This window comes from Quercus lobata, chromosome 5 (genome assembly GCF_001633185.2).
Source record: "Quercus lobata isolate SW786 chromosome 5, ValleyOak3.0 Primary Assembly, whole genome shotgun sequence".
NCBI classification, from domain to species: Eukaryota; Viridiplantae; Streptophyta; class Magnoliopsida; order Fagales; family Fagaceae; genus Quercus; species Quercus lobata.
The window spans coordinates 34,716,308-34,734,646 of record NC_044908.1 but is presented as its reverse complement, the minus strand read 5'-3'; the positions used below and the strand labels follow the sequence as shown (position 1 = coordinate 34,734,646).

Here is an 18,339-nt window from a genome sequence, read left to right as displayed (position 1 = left end):
CATCAAAAGATGTAGTTTCAATTAGAAACAAAGAGAAGAGTTGGCAACTATTCAAAACAGCACTGTTCACCCATATTCAAAACACAAAACACCAATGCCAGTATAACATTGTTTCACAACAACTCAGGGTCTGTTTGGATAGAACTTATTTTGCTGAAACTGAAAATTGAAAACACTGTAGTAAAATATTTTTTAATTGTGTGAATAGTGATGTGGGACCCATTTTTAATGAAAAATTTGTTGAAAAGTGTAATTTGTGGGACCCGTGAACAGTGCACGGGAGCGCTGTTCACAGTTGAATGGTCAACAATTGTGGGCTGAACCAAAAAAAAAAAAAAAAAAAAAAAAAAACAAAACGCGCTACAGTAAAACGTAGACTTGGAATAAGCTGAATCCAAACTACACCTCAACCTAATCCTAAATCAAAATCCCATGAACCCAGCTCAAAACCTTTGGCTCATCATGAACCCATTAGCTCGACTAGATCAGGTCTAAGGTGGTGTCTATTATTATTATTGGTCTGATTAATGTGTACTCTTAAAACATGTATTAATGAACCATTTTAATATATATATATATATATATATATGAAAAAATGAAAAAGTAAATGATTTTTTAATAGATTTTTTAATTTTTCATAAAAAATTTCTTAAAATTATTTATTAATAGATATCTTAGGCCATCTATTAATAAAATCCTTCTATTATTAATTTAAAAGTGGAAGAATAACTCATTTCATTCCAATATACAATACTAGTAGCACAGCACAAGCTTTTGACAATTGTCATATTCTCATGTAATATTCGTACAATTATAGCACAAGCTATCCGGTCAAAAATAAATAAATAGGAGTGCAAGTTGTCAAGCCACTCAAGCATAGTTCAGATAGTGCAATTAAAATAGCAATACAATATTAAAGAGAGTAGGAAAAATCAGGATTCAGGAGGAAGGTCTCTCGCCAAAAAGCTCTGCATTACCTTCTTAGTTAAAGTTGTGCTGCTCAAGCTTCAACATTTTAGAAGTTCGGAAGAATTTTGTTCGGTCGGAGGTGGGGTCAGAAAGAATTTTGTTGGGCCAAACCCCAAAATTTTATATAATTATTTATTCTGGAAGAAGATGTCATGAACCTCATTCGAGAGGAATGACTCATATCTTTAACCAAAAAAAAAAAAAAAGACTCATATCATACGTCGGATGTATGATATATATATATATCTTCTCTTGTTTATTAATAATTCCTTTGCAATCACAAGTTATTGAAACATATCAATACATACAAAAGTAAGGAAGCCACTATCTTTTTTGAAAACCTTAACTGCCCCCATCCTTTTATCACCCTTTGTCTTTCAGACACTTCAATTGATGGCTTCCATGCCAGAAAGTGATGATAAATTAAACGGAGAGCTGTACAATGCTCTACTGAAAGAAGAGATGGAGAACGTGATAAAACTCTGTGAACGTGTTCCTGACCGTGCAATGCACGTAGTGACCATACACAAGGACACAGTGCTCCACTTGGCCACTTACTCGAAACAAGCTGAATTGGTACTTGGACTTATGCAAGCATTGCCTGACCCCCTTACCGAGAAAATGACCTGCAAAAATGATACAGGAAACACTGTCCTCCACGAGGCTGCTACTCTCGATGATGATTGCTCTGTCCAGATAGCAAAGAAGATGTTAGAGAAAGCCCCAGAGTTGTTAAACATATGCAACGAGCTTGGAGAAAGCGTACTCTTTCAGGCAGCCCGCTACGGTAAGACACGGATTTTCGATTTTCTGGCGGATAAAATTTCAGAATATGATGTAGCTGAGCAGAAACAATTTAGCCAGAGGACTGACAAAACCACAATGCTTCACATCGCCATCCTTGCTCGCCACTTCGGTAAGTTCCCACCGGCACACACATACAATTACTAGACGTACATGATTGTATTTATGTGATTTATTATTTTTTTTCTTCTCTGTATTGATTTGGTTCGTGTGTGGGGGCACATCCGTGTGTTTGCCATGCATAAAACACATAACAAGATTTGGCTCTGAACATAGCAAGACGGTTCGGACATATAGTTGGTGAAAGAGACCAAGATGGGATGACCGCTCTCCAGCTTCTGTCATGCAACCCCTCTGCTTTTGAACCAGCGCGCAGACGTGGATTCCTCAAAAGAATTTCCAACAAAGGTAAATATCATAAGTTAGTGTTTGTTAAATACGACTGTTACACAACTATTTTTTGAATTTAAATCGTGAATTAAAGACATAATTTTAATTTTGAAATTATATTTTCAATTCACAGTTCAGTTCAAAATGTGTATGTAACAGTTTTTATCCATCTCATAATTTAATATATTCATTACTAGAACACTAAATTTAAATAATACCTAGGCCAAGATCAAGTTATTCCCCTGCATATCTTTAAGTAATATTATATCTTACAGTAATGTATATTAAAAAAGATCTCACTTTTGAATATATAGCACATGCTTTAACCCTCTTTTACTCACACTCATTTCTCTCTTCCCATGTATGTGTTAAAAATACTTAGTATTCTCAAAAGAAAAAATAGTAGGTTAATCCTATATTGAAAAATGAGTGTGAGTAAAAGAGGTTTAAAATCTGTACTGTGTATAAAAAAGTTAGGTCTTTTTGGATATACACCATTGTAAGTTTCTTTAAAAAAACCTTATTCTTTCTCTCCGTGTGTGTATTAAAAATACTTAATATTCTCAAAAAAAAAAAAAAAAAACAATATTATATCATTTGATAATTTTTTTATAAGATTAATATATTGAAAAGCTCACCGATAGATTATATATTCTCTATCTTTTAAATAAGTTTGCTAAGAGTGCATTTGAGAACTAGTTTAAGCTTTTTTTGGTCTTTCTAATAAGTTTTAGTTTTTTTGGTACCATTTATGAATCTCATTACAATTTTTATGAGCTCATACTGTTGGAAAAAATTAACTTATTTTTTGTATATTCATTGGCTGTTGTGCTCATAAATCCCAAATTTTATTATTCAAAAAAAAAAAAAAAAAACTTAAAAACCTCCCTACAGTTCCAATATTGCCACAACGTTTTTGGGAAAAAGTTTGCCCAGTTTTCACTCATATTATGGATTTTTTTGTAACTCTAGTTGACTGTTGTTATAATTACTATTGACATTATGGTATGTTTTTGGTAACTTTAATTAATGGCTTTGATGAAATGTGGATCTTAATTGATATAACAAACTTGATAGTAAATTATAGCTAAGCCAAAAAAAAATTAGTTATTATTATTGTCGTCGTTGTTGTTGTTAAATATTTGTTTTTCATGTTTGGAAGTCATTTTGCATATTTAGACATTAAAATATGGTTAAAATTACACAATTTTTTCTATAGTACTTTTAACATTTTTAACATTTTTTTTTACAGTATTTTCAATAAAAAATAAAAAAATCAACTAACTTTTAGCTTTTTCTCTATGGTACTTTCAACAATTAACTTTCCATAAAAAGCTAAAAAACATTTTCTCAAATGAATTCTAAATTTCATGTCAATTGAATGTTATTTTCTATTCGATCCATAAACACATTTTTAATGCATTAGTTTATAATACAAAACTTGACATTTAAACATTTTATAAATAAGATATTATTAATCTCCAACCATCATGAAATTTTCCAAGTATTGTGGTTATAGGAAAATGATATAATCCAACAGTGGATTTATAGAAATTTTCTTTTAATAATAAAAAAAAAAATTTGAGTGTTGTAATATTGTTTAAAGTTACAAAAGTATAATCTCTCTCTCTCTCTCTCTCTCTCTCTCTCTCTCTCTCTATATATATATATATATGATTTCATTAAATAATAAATGTTATTTTTATAGGTTTTTACTTATACAATGAATTATAAGAGAAATATAATAATAACAATACTAAATGAAAAACTTTCCTTTGGTTCATAAACATAGAAATCATAGCATATTTTCTTCTAATGAGGAAAAAAAAAAAAAATTCATGCATTCAAAAGTGGAGTGCTTGGGATTTTTTTTTAATCATTTTTGTGGTAACGGTTGAAATAGAATCGTTGCTTGAGGATTGTGGCAAGTATGCTTCATTCAATAGAATCACTGCATTACTTAACGGTTGAAATAAATAAATAAATGCTTGGGATTTTTTTTAATCATTTTAGTTCTTGCAATTAATTGTCTTTATATTATTGATAGTAGTTCCAAACAGTCATGAATCCGCGTTGGATCTCTCCAAACTCTTAGTTGAAAAAGATACCTCATGGAAGTTTACTAGTTCTAAAGTGGACGGGAGTAAGCCAAAGGCGCACAATTTTATTTGTCCCCCTAATGTTCCATCTACTTACGAGACGGGAGGTAATTTGTTAACTACTTTTGAATTGTGCCAATATGGATAAAATAAAAGATAATAGAGTGGTTGTACTTGTTTTTACATTTTTTTTTTTTTTTTTTTTTTTTTAATTTGCACTATAAATATCGAAGGAATATTCTCAATCATGAATACTATCAAAATTAAGATTCCTAACAAAATAAAAGATAATATCATAACACACTCTTTAAGCTGTACGTCAAACTAAAAGGATATTATTGCAAAATTTAGTACTAAATTATAATCTTAGATGATTTTTGGAATGAACAAAGTTTGCCTCCAAATTAGTTTGGAGAAGTCTCTTCCAAATCAGCTTGACATTTTATTTATTTATTTATTTTAGTTCTAACAACAATTGTGTTTATATAATCCAGAAAGCCAAGAATCCTCGTTGGGGCTCTCCAAACTCTCAGTAAAAGAAGATACCTCGTGGAAGTTTACTAGTTCAAATGTGGACCTGAGTAAGTCAAAGCAGCAAGAATATGGTTGTCACTCTTATGAGATGGGAGGTAGTTCTCGGCAACAACTGAAACAAGGAGGGGTTACACCGCTGTTTCTAGCAACTATGTCAGGCTGTGTAGAGATTGTTAAAGAAATACTTAGAATATACCCTCAGGCAGTAGAGCACATAGATGTTGAAAGGCAGACCATATTGCATGTAGCTATCAAGTGCCGCCAGTTGGAGGTTTTTGAGCATGTGTCTAAAATGGAAGTACCAATGAGGTGGTTGGTACGAAGGATTGACATCAATGGGAACACCATTTTGCATATGGTTGGAATGCCAAGGCAAGATTATGTACCTGAAAAGATGCTGGGCCCTGCACTTCAATTGCAAGAGGAACTCCTCTGGTTTGAGGTACACTTCTCTGTAACTCCGCTCTCATCTGCTCTGCAATTCATGCTTTGATTTTTGTTTTTTGTTTTTCGTTTCAATTTTGTCCCTTGAAATAGTTCATGTGTTTTTCCACCCCAAAATTATCAATTTGTGTTCTTTTTACACTCTTATGGAGTGATGGAATTGATTAATGTAACAGTAATTGTTGGACGAGATAACATTACTTTAAAATAAAAAAGTTTAATTAATATTCAAGGTCAACAATCACCGCATCATTTGGGCGAGTTGATCTCCTCTAGTGTTTGGAGGGGATAAGAAATGACTTGGTTTTGAGCGGCAAAGACAGCATATTTAGTAGGTAAGTATTTCCAATCATTATCAATAAAAAAAATTAAAAAATAAAACAAAACAAAACACAAAAAATTTAATGTTAGTTTTTAGATCCCTAAACAAACAATGTTTAACATGATTTTATTGCCAAGTTGTTAATTAAGTCAATTATGTAGGTCTTAGGTTAAACATACATCACATACATCACACATATCATGTAGTGGAAAAACTAAATAACACAAGATATGATAACTCAAGAAAACTAATGAAATAAACTTGTTTTAAAGTAAAAAACTTAAGGAAACCAATCCTAAGAAGCACAATCCACTATCAAATAAAAGCTTACAGCTAAGAATATTAAATTTATAATAAACTTAACTATGATTATCAAACCGAGCTTTAAAACCCTCAGACTTCTTTGATGTGGATCTACTCCAACATGAACTTTCAGTTCACATTTTGCTCTTCTGTAGACTTGATATCTGAAACTTGGGTTGCAACTTTGTTCTACCAATACTTATGAAATAAGAATGATCTCTAGTAGATGCTTGATAGAGTAGAAGGTACACAAAATCTCTCAGATCTCAAAAGTGTAGCTCTCCAAGACTTGAAAAACATGCTTTAGGGTTTTCCATATATACTAAGTAAATTTGGAGTGAAACCCTAAACGTTTAATGGACTATTGGACTTTATTTAAATTTTGCAAAATTGCATCTTGATTGGTCAAACCTTCTTCTTGATCAGTCGAGCCAGTTGGGTTTTGATTTCCTGAATCTGTAGCTTGTATGTTCTTGAATTCTGACTTGTAGCACTTTGAGCAATGTCTAATATGATTCATAGACACTAAGATCTATACCTAGACAAGTTTATGTACACAGTTTGCCAATAAACAAATCATTTAGGACCTAAACATTTAGAACCTAACAATCTCCCCATTTGGCAATACGTAACAAAATTCACATACAAAATGAACTACTCAATTTCAAGAACTACCCAAATAAAAGATTTGCCCTAAATATAATCCCAATAAACAACTATCCTAAAATTTGCAAAAATATATAGGCAGTTGGAACATGATCATAATAACATGCAATTTCCTAAAACACCCAAACAAACCATCAAGGCATTGGGAAGGAAAAAAAAAAAAAAAAAAATCTATGAATCACAATACTTATATAAAGAAAAAAGGAAACCAATATACCATATCATCAAGAGTATGTGAACATAAACAAAAATATAGACAAAGTAAAGAAAAACATCAAAACATAAAAAACTCCCCCTAAAACAAATTTCTCCCCCTAAGTCCGAAATCTCCCCCTAAATACATTATACTCCCCCTTTTTGTTATTAATTGCCAAAGGCAATCAATATCAATCAGAAGAGGTTGGATGTGGAGGTGTGAAACTACTCCTAAACTCTGTAAACTCAACCCGAAGGGCTGCAACATCATAAATTAAAAAGTCCAAAAGCTATCCATAAGTTGCTTGAGTCATTATGAAGGTTTGTATCATGGTATCAAGAGTTGTTTGAGCCTTAGGCATCCTCTCTAGCATAGACTGTACAAATGGTATAGGTCCAAAAAGGTCAGCAGTAGCAGCAGCAGCATCTTTATCATTATCAGCCACAACAACGGATCCACAGAAGGACAACCTATACATATTCTTGTGGAGGATCAACTCTAGCTCTCTTTCCCTTTGCCTTGAGCTTCATTGGAGTCTTCTTTTGTGCTCTACTTGGCTTCAATAAAGTTGCTCTAATAGGTGAAATCTGACGAACAAGCTCAGAAGAGGAAGGGCATTCAAAGCCTAAATGCTCTAAGACTCTAAGAATAGAAACAGGGAAGAAAAGACTCTGTTTATGAGAATTGCTTCTATGGATATCTACAATAGATTGAATAAAAAGAGATGGAAAACACATGGAAGCACCAGTGACAAGACCAAACAAGAAAACAAGGTGGTCAGTAGGAACAGTGTGAATATGAGACATAAGGAAAATATTGTGACAATCTATTTTATAGAGAAGATAGTTATCCTTAATAAGTTCACTTGTGTCAAGCCTAGGTTCATTAGTCCAAACCATAGGTGTGCCATAAAGAACAGACACAACATCATCCAAAGAGGGAGAATCAACGTATGGATAAATTGGATTCACAACAATAGGAACCTAAAGAGCATTAGAAACATCCTGACGTGTTATTGGATACTCAGAACCCCTAACCCAAGTAGCCAAGAAGTGACCACCTGTAACAGTAGAATGAATAGAAAAATTAGAGTAGAACTCTCTAATAATGGTAGCAAGAGGAGACACAAGGTTAGAATAGATAGACAACCAACCCTTAGACTCAAAGTTTTGCCTAGTGGATGAACTAAGCTCATCTAAAACAACTACCCTCTCACTCCAAATAGACCTATATTTGATCAAGATTGCAAACTTTTGGAAGTCAGAAAGAGTTTGGAACCTAGAAGAATCAAACGATTCTCTAGAGGAAGAGGCACCCATAGAGGATTTCCTAGCAGCAAATTTCTTAGGAGCCATATTCTAAGGTCTATGGATGGGAATAAACAAAACACAAGGGTAGACTACATTAAAAAAATAGACAAGAGTATAGAATGCAAGTCTTTAAAATCTACATGATGCATGAGATACATACTCACATGATGCATGTTTTGAAAGAATTAACCCAATTTAAACAAGTTGTGATCTAGAAAACACAATTCTTAGGTTAAATTAAACAATTAAAGTGTTTGATTCAGAAATTGAACAAGAAAAAACTAAGATTTATGAAAATCTCCAATTTTTAAAGAACATGAACTCTAATTTTTCAAAACAAACCCAATCAATCAATTGATTATCAAAACAAGTATAAAACATGTTATTAACAATCAATTAACCAATGACAATGATTTCATCAATTTAAGCCCAATTGAACAAAATCCCCAATTTTCTCAAGAACATATGAACACTAATTTCTAAAATTTTCATAATCCATGAAATTAAAGAAATTAAACCATAGGAATCATGTCAACAACATGCATACACAAAAACCCATTGATCATTTTAAACTAAAACAATCAAAATCACTAAAAATCCTAAAATTTTCTAAGTCTGAAAATCTCATGAATTTTCAATGAAAATGCATGTTTTCATGTAATTTGATAAAAAAAAAAAAGGGTATATGAATCTTACCAAGTAATGTAGAAGAAAACCCTGGAAGCTTTGACTCAAAAAACGACAATTTTTTTTTTTTTTTTTTTTTTTTTTGAGTGGAGAGGAATCAAGGAGTCAAAGAAAAGTGATAGAATAAAGATAAAAGTTGATCGTTCAAGCCATAAGAGTAAAAAAAAAAATTATATTTGATCGGTATAAAGCAATTGAGTAGGAATTGAAGGCAATTTTTGGGAATTTTTGATTGGTATAAAATTGAGCAACATCAATCGAGAGGGGTAGAAGCTTTTAGAGCACAAAAGCTCACAGTTTCGATCGGTCAAAAGAAACTTTGATTGGTCGAACCAATGAAAAAATTTGAAAACTTAAAAATCTGGAAATTTTATGCAAAAACCAACTTACAAAGCAGTTTTCATGACTTAATACATGTGTACAAAAAAGTTTTAAACAAGATGCCACTCAAATGCACACATCAAAACCCATCAAGAAGTTAAAAACACAGATTTTAAAACTTCTAAATCATGAAAAACTCACTTTTCTTCAAATCTCCCAACCAAAACAACAAAAATTGCATGTAAACAACAGATTATATGCAATTAAAGAAGGCCAGATTAGACAACCCACGCAGTCTTATGCACTTAATTTAGCATGGGTTTGCATGTAATATGTGTAACAAGTATTTATACAAACACAAAATAGTTGATATGTAGATAGAATTTAATCAAAATTTCTACATTATCAATCACATTGATTTGAAAGTGACTATCACTTAAGAAGATACATCCTATAACTCCCACATCTCCCAATGTAGATTACAATCTATTGACTAATGCTTTCATGAAATTTTATGCTTAAAAGCTTAATGCATAGTCACAAATTAGAAGGGCACATATATATATATATATATATATTTTTTTTTTTTTTAAATTTCAAGCCCACTATTTTACAAATTTAAAAAAAAAAAAATGCAACACCTTTGTTCAAGGATTTTTTGCATGAGGTTTCTCTTGTTTTCACACACACACACACACACACACATATATATATATATATTTAGAAACACACACTAGTAGTGAGATGGTTATTTATACATTTCTCCTATGATTTTTTTTAGTCCTTATGATCAAAATATGTGACACCAAAATCAAGATCCTTTGATCAAAAGTAAGAACAATTCACTTATATTAAGCATAGAATAACACAAACTAGTGAGGTGCATATCAAAGTTTATCAAAGCTAAAGAAGGTGCACAAACATAAATACAAAGTTTCATTGGCCAACCTTAATTACACACTATATGGTGTGCAATACAAAAAGTAAAAATCTTTTTGTGTTTTTGAATTTTTTTTATTAAAAAAAAAAAAAAAAAAACTTAAAAACAACCTAACACAACCATTAATGAAGTGCATGAAATTAAATGCAAACAAATCCTAAAAAAAAAACAATTTGTCCCAAGAGAGAAGAGATGAAGCATAGGGACCATGCCAAGAAAGCTCATTTAAGACAAGCCTTTTGAATCAACATGTTCTTAGATGTAGAAAGGGAGTTGGAGTTCCTTGAAGGATTTGATTGAAGATCAACTCTAGAATTAGCAAAAAGACTAAGAGCCTTTATCAATTCTTCAATAAGTGTCATAGGATCTTGTGCTTTTCGCCCTAACACTTTTTGATTAGTTGCTTGCTTGCTAGCTTGCAAATTGAAACAATTTGGGCGAGTATGCCTAGCTCTATAGCAGAAATGACAAAACCATTGAGGATTTTTACTTCTTAGCAATAGGATGAAAAGACTGTTTTGGTTTGATATCACTAAAGGCAATCCTAATTCTTCTTGTAGCAAGAATTTCGCCCTTTTTAGCTCTCTCTACAAGTTTAGGAACAGACTCAGAAGAAGTATGACAAATTTTGTAGAAGAATTTGTGGAAAAAGAACCACTTTCAATATAACCTAAACCAGTCTTATCAAAAGAGGATTTTTGAGTCCCTAGCATCTCATCGAGTTTAGAGCTAGAAGACATACCAAGATGTTCTCTAGTAACACATAAGTTAGTTTCTAGTTCTTAACTTTTTCAACCAAAGAAATATTTTCAATCTTAACAACATTCAAGAACTCATTAGTGTCAATCAGTTTGATCAAAGATTTTTCTTTTCCAATTCAAGACTTTCAATCTTCTTTAAAGACAAATCAACAGTCATAGCATCTTTTGCTACAATCTTGCATAACTTATTATAGGCTTCTTGCAAGTCAGCATTTTCAGAAAGCTCTTCATTAGAAGGACTTTCAACTTTCACATCAATGGTCTTATCAGTCACAGCAGTAGTAGTGAAAGCCATGAACTTACCTTCCTGATCACTATCAAAATCTTGATTAGATCCTTCATCATCACATAGAGTGACTGCCATGGCCTCTCCATTAGACCTCAAGTAAGTACGACATTTAGATTTTATGTCCATAGCCTTGAAAACCAAAACATTGTTAACATAAAGAATTGTTAGAAGATGGACCAACCTTTTCTTTTCTAGAATTGGATTTTTTAGTGAAATCATTCTTAGGTTGTTCAATCTTCTTCACATTCTTATGATCAACAAAATTTTTATTTCTTGCCTTTTTGTTATTGTTTTGCAAGATATTTCTAAATTGTTTGGCAAGATAAGCTATTTCAGTGGATGAGATTTCATTATCAAACAAGTTTTCATCTACCACATCTACTATTTTCAAGGCCATTGATTATGACTCATAGGTCTGAAGGGATTCTACAAGTTCATCAACACAAATGGTGTCAACATCCTTACTTTCAATGATAGTAGTCACTTTAGGTCTAAAGTCCTTAGTTAGGGATCTTAAGATGTTTCTAACCATCATAGGCTTTGATCATAGACCTCACCTAAATTAAATGCTGAGTTAACAATGTCATTTAGTTTGGAATAAAACTCATCAATAGATTCATCCTCAAACATTTTACTACTCTCAAATTTGGAAGTTAACTGTTGAAGTTTATTGATTTTTAAAGCCTTAGTTCCTTCATGCATAGTTTGAAAAATGTTCCATGCAGTGTGAGCAACTTCAACATTAGAAATCTTTTTAAACTCTTCTAAGGAAATAGCATTGAATTTAGCATTCATAGCTTTACTGTTATAACTAGCAGCTTCCTTTTGAGCATCTATCCATTCTGCTATAGGAGTTGTAGTTTTGGTCTATCTAGTTTCAACAGATTGCCAAACTTTTTTATTGAGAGACTTTAAGAAAGTTTTCATCCTTACCTTCCAGTAAGTATAATTATTCCCATCAAAATGGGGAGGGATCATTAAAGAGTGACCTCGATCCTTGACAAAAGGAGTTAAGGATCAACTCAAGGTAAAAACTACCTGGACATGAGCTAACTTACTTTGATGCCACTTGTTAGTTTTTAGACTCTTGAACAAATGTGAGAGACCGCGCTCCCGGCTCATTTTTATAGGATGTTGGGCCAAACCCACATGAATGGGTAAAGTTGTGTTATTGCCTTTCAAAATGGAGGTTCGACTAGTTATATTTTCCCCTTTAGATTAAGGGTTTTACAATGGAGTCGCCACTTATTTAATTATTGGAATAAATAAGAAAACCAAAGTTGAAAAATTCCTTATTTTATTAATTTGTAATTGAATTTACATTAATCATAGGAAAATTACATAGCTTTGGTCTTAGATACAATTTAAGATAAAGTACATGGCTTTATTTCCTAGTTACAATCTAAAAATCGAAAATTACATTGGTAAACATTGGTCTACTAACCCTTGATCTAAGTTTGGAGGCTATGTTACAAGGTGAGAAGGTGTTAGGCACCTACCTTGCCCGGTGAAACCGGTCTTCTAGACTATGGTGGCTAACATTCGTATCACATCATTCAATATGTTATCAATCAATTTGCATTTGAATTTAATGTGTGTGCATGTGATAAACCCTAATTCAATTTATTAAGCATTGTATTTGGATTAAAAAATAAATTCTAGTGAATGTGTGTGGATTGTGATATCCTAGGTTCAAGAATTTGAAAGAATTATTAAATAAACATGTTTTTCATATTTTTTATGTGGATTTAAGATTAAATCCAGCGATATGTATGAACATGTGATGAATAACTAAGAACATGTGAAGAACACATAAGAACAATTAAGAACATTCAAACATATTCAAGGGAATTATCATGCTTTAATCTTAAATTCTCATAATGACAACATAAACAAACAGTTAGGGAAGGGGATTATACTTTTATGCAAGATTCATATGGTGGAGGAGGGGACTCTCGATGGAGGTCCTAAGGGTGGAGGAAAAGAAGAGTTAGGAGAGGGAGAGTGAGTTTCACTCAATACCTTGAGTCTCAGGAAGACCAAGATATGACAAGATTACTCAACTTCACTAGAATTTAAGAGAGGAGAAGAGACGGGGGGTTTTTTATGTGTCTTGGAATGAAGGAGGGGGGGTTTATATAGTAGTGGTGGAGGAAATATGAATGGAATGCTATTTAATCAGGGTTGACAAAGAATTATCAATCTAGACCTTATTTTAGCCTTTGGAGAAATCAGGTGCATTAAATGTGAAGATTGATGAGAGTGAGGAGCAAGCAATGTTCGGTTTTTCCGTAGCTACTGTAACAACCTGTAGAGCCAACTTCGAAAAATCATATCTGACTCAATTCTGATCGGAATTATCTCATTCTTGTGCTCAAATTGAAGCCTCAGATGTCTAGTTTCTGGGAAATTAACCTCATTCATAGATTCAAAATATTCTGAGAGATATCGATGAAATGGTGAGCAGAGATCATTTGCTAGAAAATGGTTTCAGCACAATTAACATTAATAGGTCCCAAATTAACTTCCAATTAACATTAAATGGCTCCAATCACTTCCATTTTAGACTTAATTGGTTCCAAATTTACTCTAATTAAATGGTAATTGCACAAATTACTCATTGAATAATTAATGTTTAACTATTTAGTTCATTAGATGTGTGCAACCCTACCATAAAATGTAGTCTTAACCAATTAAATTATGACACATCATCGATCTCAAATTGATTATATTTATAACCAATTGAAATTAATTGTTCATAATCACATATAGTCGGACTCAATTTGTGATATAGTTGGACTCAATTTGTGATAGTACATCTCAGCCATTAAAACTTGATTTGATGATAACTTTCAATCTGATGATCCGATTATGGTTCATGACCAGTCAATTTGATCGTTACAACATCAAAATGATTTTGGTGAAATGAGATTAAGGATCTAATGACAGAATCAAGATGCATATTTCCAAGGTAAAATTACCTTTTTAATCTCCATGTGAGGTTAAATACGAGTTGCAAAATAGGGTGTCAACAACAAACAATGTTTAACCTAGTTTTATTGCCAAGTTGTTAATTAAGTCAATTATGTAGACCTTAGTTTAAACATACATCAAATATATCATGCAATGGAAAAACTAAGTAATACAACATATGATGACCTAGGAAAACAAATGAAACAAACCAGTTTCATGATAAAAAACCTAGGGGGACAAATTCCAAGAAGAACAATCCACTATCAAGTAAAATTTTATAGTCAAGAATATTAAATTCATAGTAAACTTAACTATGATTTTCAAACCTAGCTCTAAAACCCTCTGACTTTATGGATGTGGATCTACTCCAACATGAACCTCCAGTTCATGTTTTGCTATTCAATACACTTGATATTTGAAGCTTGGGTTAAAACTTTGTTACACTGATACTTATGAAATAAGAATGATCTTTAGTAAATGCTTGAAAGAGTAGAAGGTACAAAACCTCTCAGATCTCAAAAGAGTGGCTTTCCAAGACTTGAAAAACTTGCTTTAGGGTTTTTCTTGAATACCAAGTAAATTTGGATTGAAACCCTAAACGTTTAATGGGCTGCTAGGCTTTGTTTAAATTCTGCAGAATCACATCTTGATTGGTCGAATCTTCTTCTCAGTCGGTCGAGCCAGCTAGGTTTTGATTTCCTGAACTTGCAACTTGTATGTTCTTGATTTCTGATTTGCAGCACTTTGAACAATGTCTAATATGACTCATAGACAATAACATTTATACCTAGACAAGTTTTTGTACACAATTTGCCAATAAACAAATCATTTAGAACCTGACATTTAAGATCAACAATGTGACATGCTAATTTATCCGAAAACAAAATGCACTATAGATGTTTATCAAGTTGTTTTAGCCTTGAATTTAAGGGATATCGTAAAAAATAATAATAATAATAATAATAAAAACCTGTGGATCAAGTCTTTTACTATAGTAGATGCATAAGAGATCAATTTTGACACAGATTGAAGTATGATGGTGGGTTGAGTGGCTAGTTTCATCCAAAATCCAACAAGCTTGATTTGACTAGCAATATCACTTAGATCTGTGAGGGTTATCACCAAATCCGATGGAGATATGCCAGATTCAACAAGATCACCACTAGATTTGGTGAGATCTTCCCCAATTTGGTGAGAACTCCACTGGATTTGGTGAGATCTCCTTGATGAAATGTATAATGGATAAATCTATTTGATTGAGATTTATTATGCCACCCAGCAAATTTTTTTTACTCCACAGCTGCTGCATGTATGAGACGGGGTCGTTAATTAATTGTGCTACTTGTATGGGGGATTTAATTGAATCATCCTCTGAGATATAATTTAGATACCCTTTTTAGAGTGGGTTTTATTCCTAGTTCATCAAATACTTTGGTTGTCAACCTGTTAAGTATATGTTTCTGTGTGCAGCGTGTAAAGTCAGTCATAAAAGGCGCTTTCATTTATCATCGGAACAATATGAAAGTGACTGCTGAAGTCTTATTTGCTAATACCAAATCTGATCTCCGGAATGCAGCGAGAGATTGGCTAATTCGCACAGCACAAGGATGCTCCATTGTGGCAGTTCTAATGGTAACAGTTGCCTTTGCGGCTGCCTACACAATACCAGGAGGTCCTAATCAGAATACTGGTGTTCCAGTCCTTCTCAATGAACCTTTCTTTGTGGTTTTCACAGCAACTGATGTACTCTCACTTGCATGCGCTTTGACATCAGTGGTAATATTTCTTTCAATCCTCACAGCACCATTTCGATTGGAAGACTTCAAGCATTCCCTTCCTAACAAGCTCATGCTAGGCTTCACATTTCTGTTTTTCTCTGTTGTAATGATGATGATATCATTTTCTGCTACAATCATCCTCATGATACGTACTAAAGAAAGGTGGACAAAAATTCTCCTCTATTCCCTTTCTTTCCTTCCAGTCGGCATCTTTGCACTGGCATATCTCCCGCTCTATCTTTCTCTATCAAAGACTTACATGTACTTGCTGAAGAAAATTATAGGGGCATTTAATTGCCGTTATTGGTTTCCTGCTGCTATGTCTAAGAACACCAGCTTGTACTACAGCGATCGAAAACTTGAAATCCGTAGTTCCTCCATTTGCCTTCAAGGTGGGACAAATAATAGCTTCAGTCGAGACAACGCAGAGGGAGGGGACTTTTGTTCGCAGAATACATCACAGGCCACTCAATGTTCCGTTTAAGAAAGCCAAATTGTTACACTTACGGAAAAGCAGTCTTAATATAATATTTATAGGAATTCTTTGTGGGCACAAGAGTGACAAAAACTAGTGTTGATATGTATATTAACTCTTGAACTTATGTCTACGTACTGTAATATTGTTTGGTCTCTGCAGCATCCATGAAGAAAAATAAACCATAAGTTCAAAGATGTTTGCCCCCGACTTAAATTGAGAAAAGTATTGATGATAATTACACATTCGTGTGTATGAGACACAAGGCTAAAATCGTGAAATCATGTTTTCAAAACTCGAATTCACTAGTTTATAATTATAACTTAAATTGAATTAATTTTTTAGACACATTTTTGTTAGAATGAATACAATAATGTATAACTTATGTGCAATAATAATTTTCTAAACACATTTTTGCTAGAATGTATACAATAATCTATAACTCTTGTATAATACTAGCGAATTGAAAAAACCTTCACCTACTCAAAGAAAAAACAGTACCCACAACATTTTAACTTTTGTTAAGGGTCCAGCGTAAAACTCATAGTTAAAAAATTTTCTTTAATGGTTACAAGTTAGTTTTCTTATCAATAAAATAATAATAATAATAATAATAATAGAAAAATTCTACCTTGTAATAAAAAAAAATAATAGTGTTCTCTAAAAAAAATATATTATAATAGTTATCCCACTAATGAAAATAATAAACCCTAATTTTTATGAATACATAAAAAAGAAAAAAAAAATTCTTTTGTTAGTGTGTGTTTAGGACTAGCTTACAAGCCAGTTTTTAAATTCTTGGCATTTTTTGTATAACTTTTAAAATCTCATTTTTTTTCTTAATTTTTTTAAATACAAGTATATTTTGGCTCACTTCTAGCAAAAAAATTCAATAAAAAGCTAAATAAGTTATTCTCAAATGAACACTTACTATATTATGAAAGAAAAAAATTTAATTCTACATAGAGAAAGAAAATTTAAATGAGAGAGAGAGAGAGATTTTTTTGTTCTTTTATTTCGTATGAGGGGTTTGATGGGTGTAGACACCGCATTTTATACTTGTAAATAAATTTTGGTCCCTGGCCCCACTGATGAGCTTGACATGTGTCAATCAAGGATAATTAAAGAATTTACAACAGTTTGGAAGTAATCACAACTTAAAAGTGCTTAAATTGCTTTGTAATCAATATTGAAAAATGACATTTGCTCATTATTTTGACCAGAACTTTTTATCCACAAAGAAGTTTTGAGTGAGATTTATTTCATTTGAAAGTAGATAACCTGGGCTTCAATTTGAACATAAATTGTGTCTCCAATCATAATCCTAGTTGGAGAGAGTGATTTTTTGGCCTCCATCTTCTCTAAAACTTTTTTTCTCTTTTCAAAACTGGAGGGCAGCCCTTTAGCACGTTTTTTAATCATCAAAAAAGCTCTATTTAGTTAGTTCCAAGGCAGAAATTTTTTTTTTTCAAAATTGTTTTCTAAAATCCTTTTCAAAACCTTTTATTCTTGAGTTGTGGTTACTAATAAATATTGTATTTTTTGATTATCTATGTCTTCTCCATCTAACCTTTGTGACTATAGGCACTGAAGGGATGGTTAAATAACATCAAATCTATGATTCTAAAGCAAGGTGAGTCTCTTTTCCATGATTTCCCACATTGCTTAATATGATTCATATGATTTTCTTGATATAGTTTCTCCATTTGTTATATTTGATGTGTTGGATGTTTTAATTATGTTTGATATGTTCTAATATGATATTAGGTAGTTTATAATCTATTCTTGTTGTCCTTGGATTGTTATTTTGGTTTCATGTAAAGTATAACATGTATGTTTATTTTATGTAGTTTAGTTTAATTGCTTGTTTTGTTTCATGTTTATTTGTTTATGTTGATGCTTTGTGTTTTTGTTTTATGTTAGTTTAGTTTTTAGGGTTTCTAACATGCTTTTTTGATCTCACATATTATATCTTTGTTTGATTAAATCTCTAAAAATGTGATTTTTCGAATATGTGTTAAAGGATGTGTGTGCATGGTTTAGCCATGCATACGCATAATTGAGTACACGCAAGGACC

The 18,339-nt window shown here is 32.1% G+C and overlaps 1 protein-coding gene across 3 annotated transcripts; it reads left to right on the top strand.

Annotated features, from left to right (window-relative positions):
- The first annotated feature begins 1,244 nt into the window (after window positions 1–1,244).
- On the top strand, window positions 1,245–16,422 carry LOC115989250. 3 transcript variants are annotated; one of them, XM_031112917.1, is made up of 5 exons: window positions 1,245–1,885; window positions 2,050–2,181; window positions 4,211–4,369; window positions 4,757–5,238; window positions 15,479–16,422. In XM_031112917.1, the coding sequence occupies exons 1-5, from the start codon at window positions 1,363–1,365 to the stop codon at window positions 16,268–16,270; spliced, it is 2,088 nt and encodes a 695-aa protein (XP_030968777.1). In that variant the 5' UTR covers window positions 1,245–1,362; the 3' UTR covers window positions 16,271–16,422. The 3 variants fall into 3 exon arrangements, with proteins under 3 accessions (XP_030968777.1, XP_030968776.1, XP_030968775.1); XM_031112916.1 differs by having other exon boundaries at window positions 2,032–2,181; window positions 4,214–4,369; XM_031112915.1 differs by having other exon boundaries at window positions 2,032–2,181.
- Window positions 16,423–18,339: the final 1,917 nt, after the last annotated feature.

Bases quoted from the DNA above. Each gene is read 5' to 3' on its own strand.
- LOC115989250 (XM_031112915.1), top strand. From the start codon at position 1,363: ATGGCTTCCATGCCAGAAAGTGATGATAAATTAAACGGAGAGCTGTAC. The intron at 2,182-4,210 runs GTAAATATCATA...TATTATTGATAG, and splicing joins CAAAAGAATTTCCAACAAAG to TAGTTCCAAACAGTCATGAA. The intron at 4,370-4,756 runs GTAATTTGTTAA...TATATAATCCAG, and splicing joins ATCTACTTACGAGACGGGAG to AAAGCCAAGAATCCTCGTTG.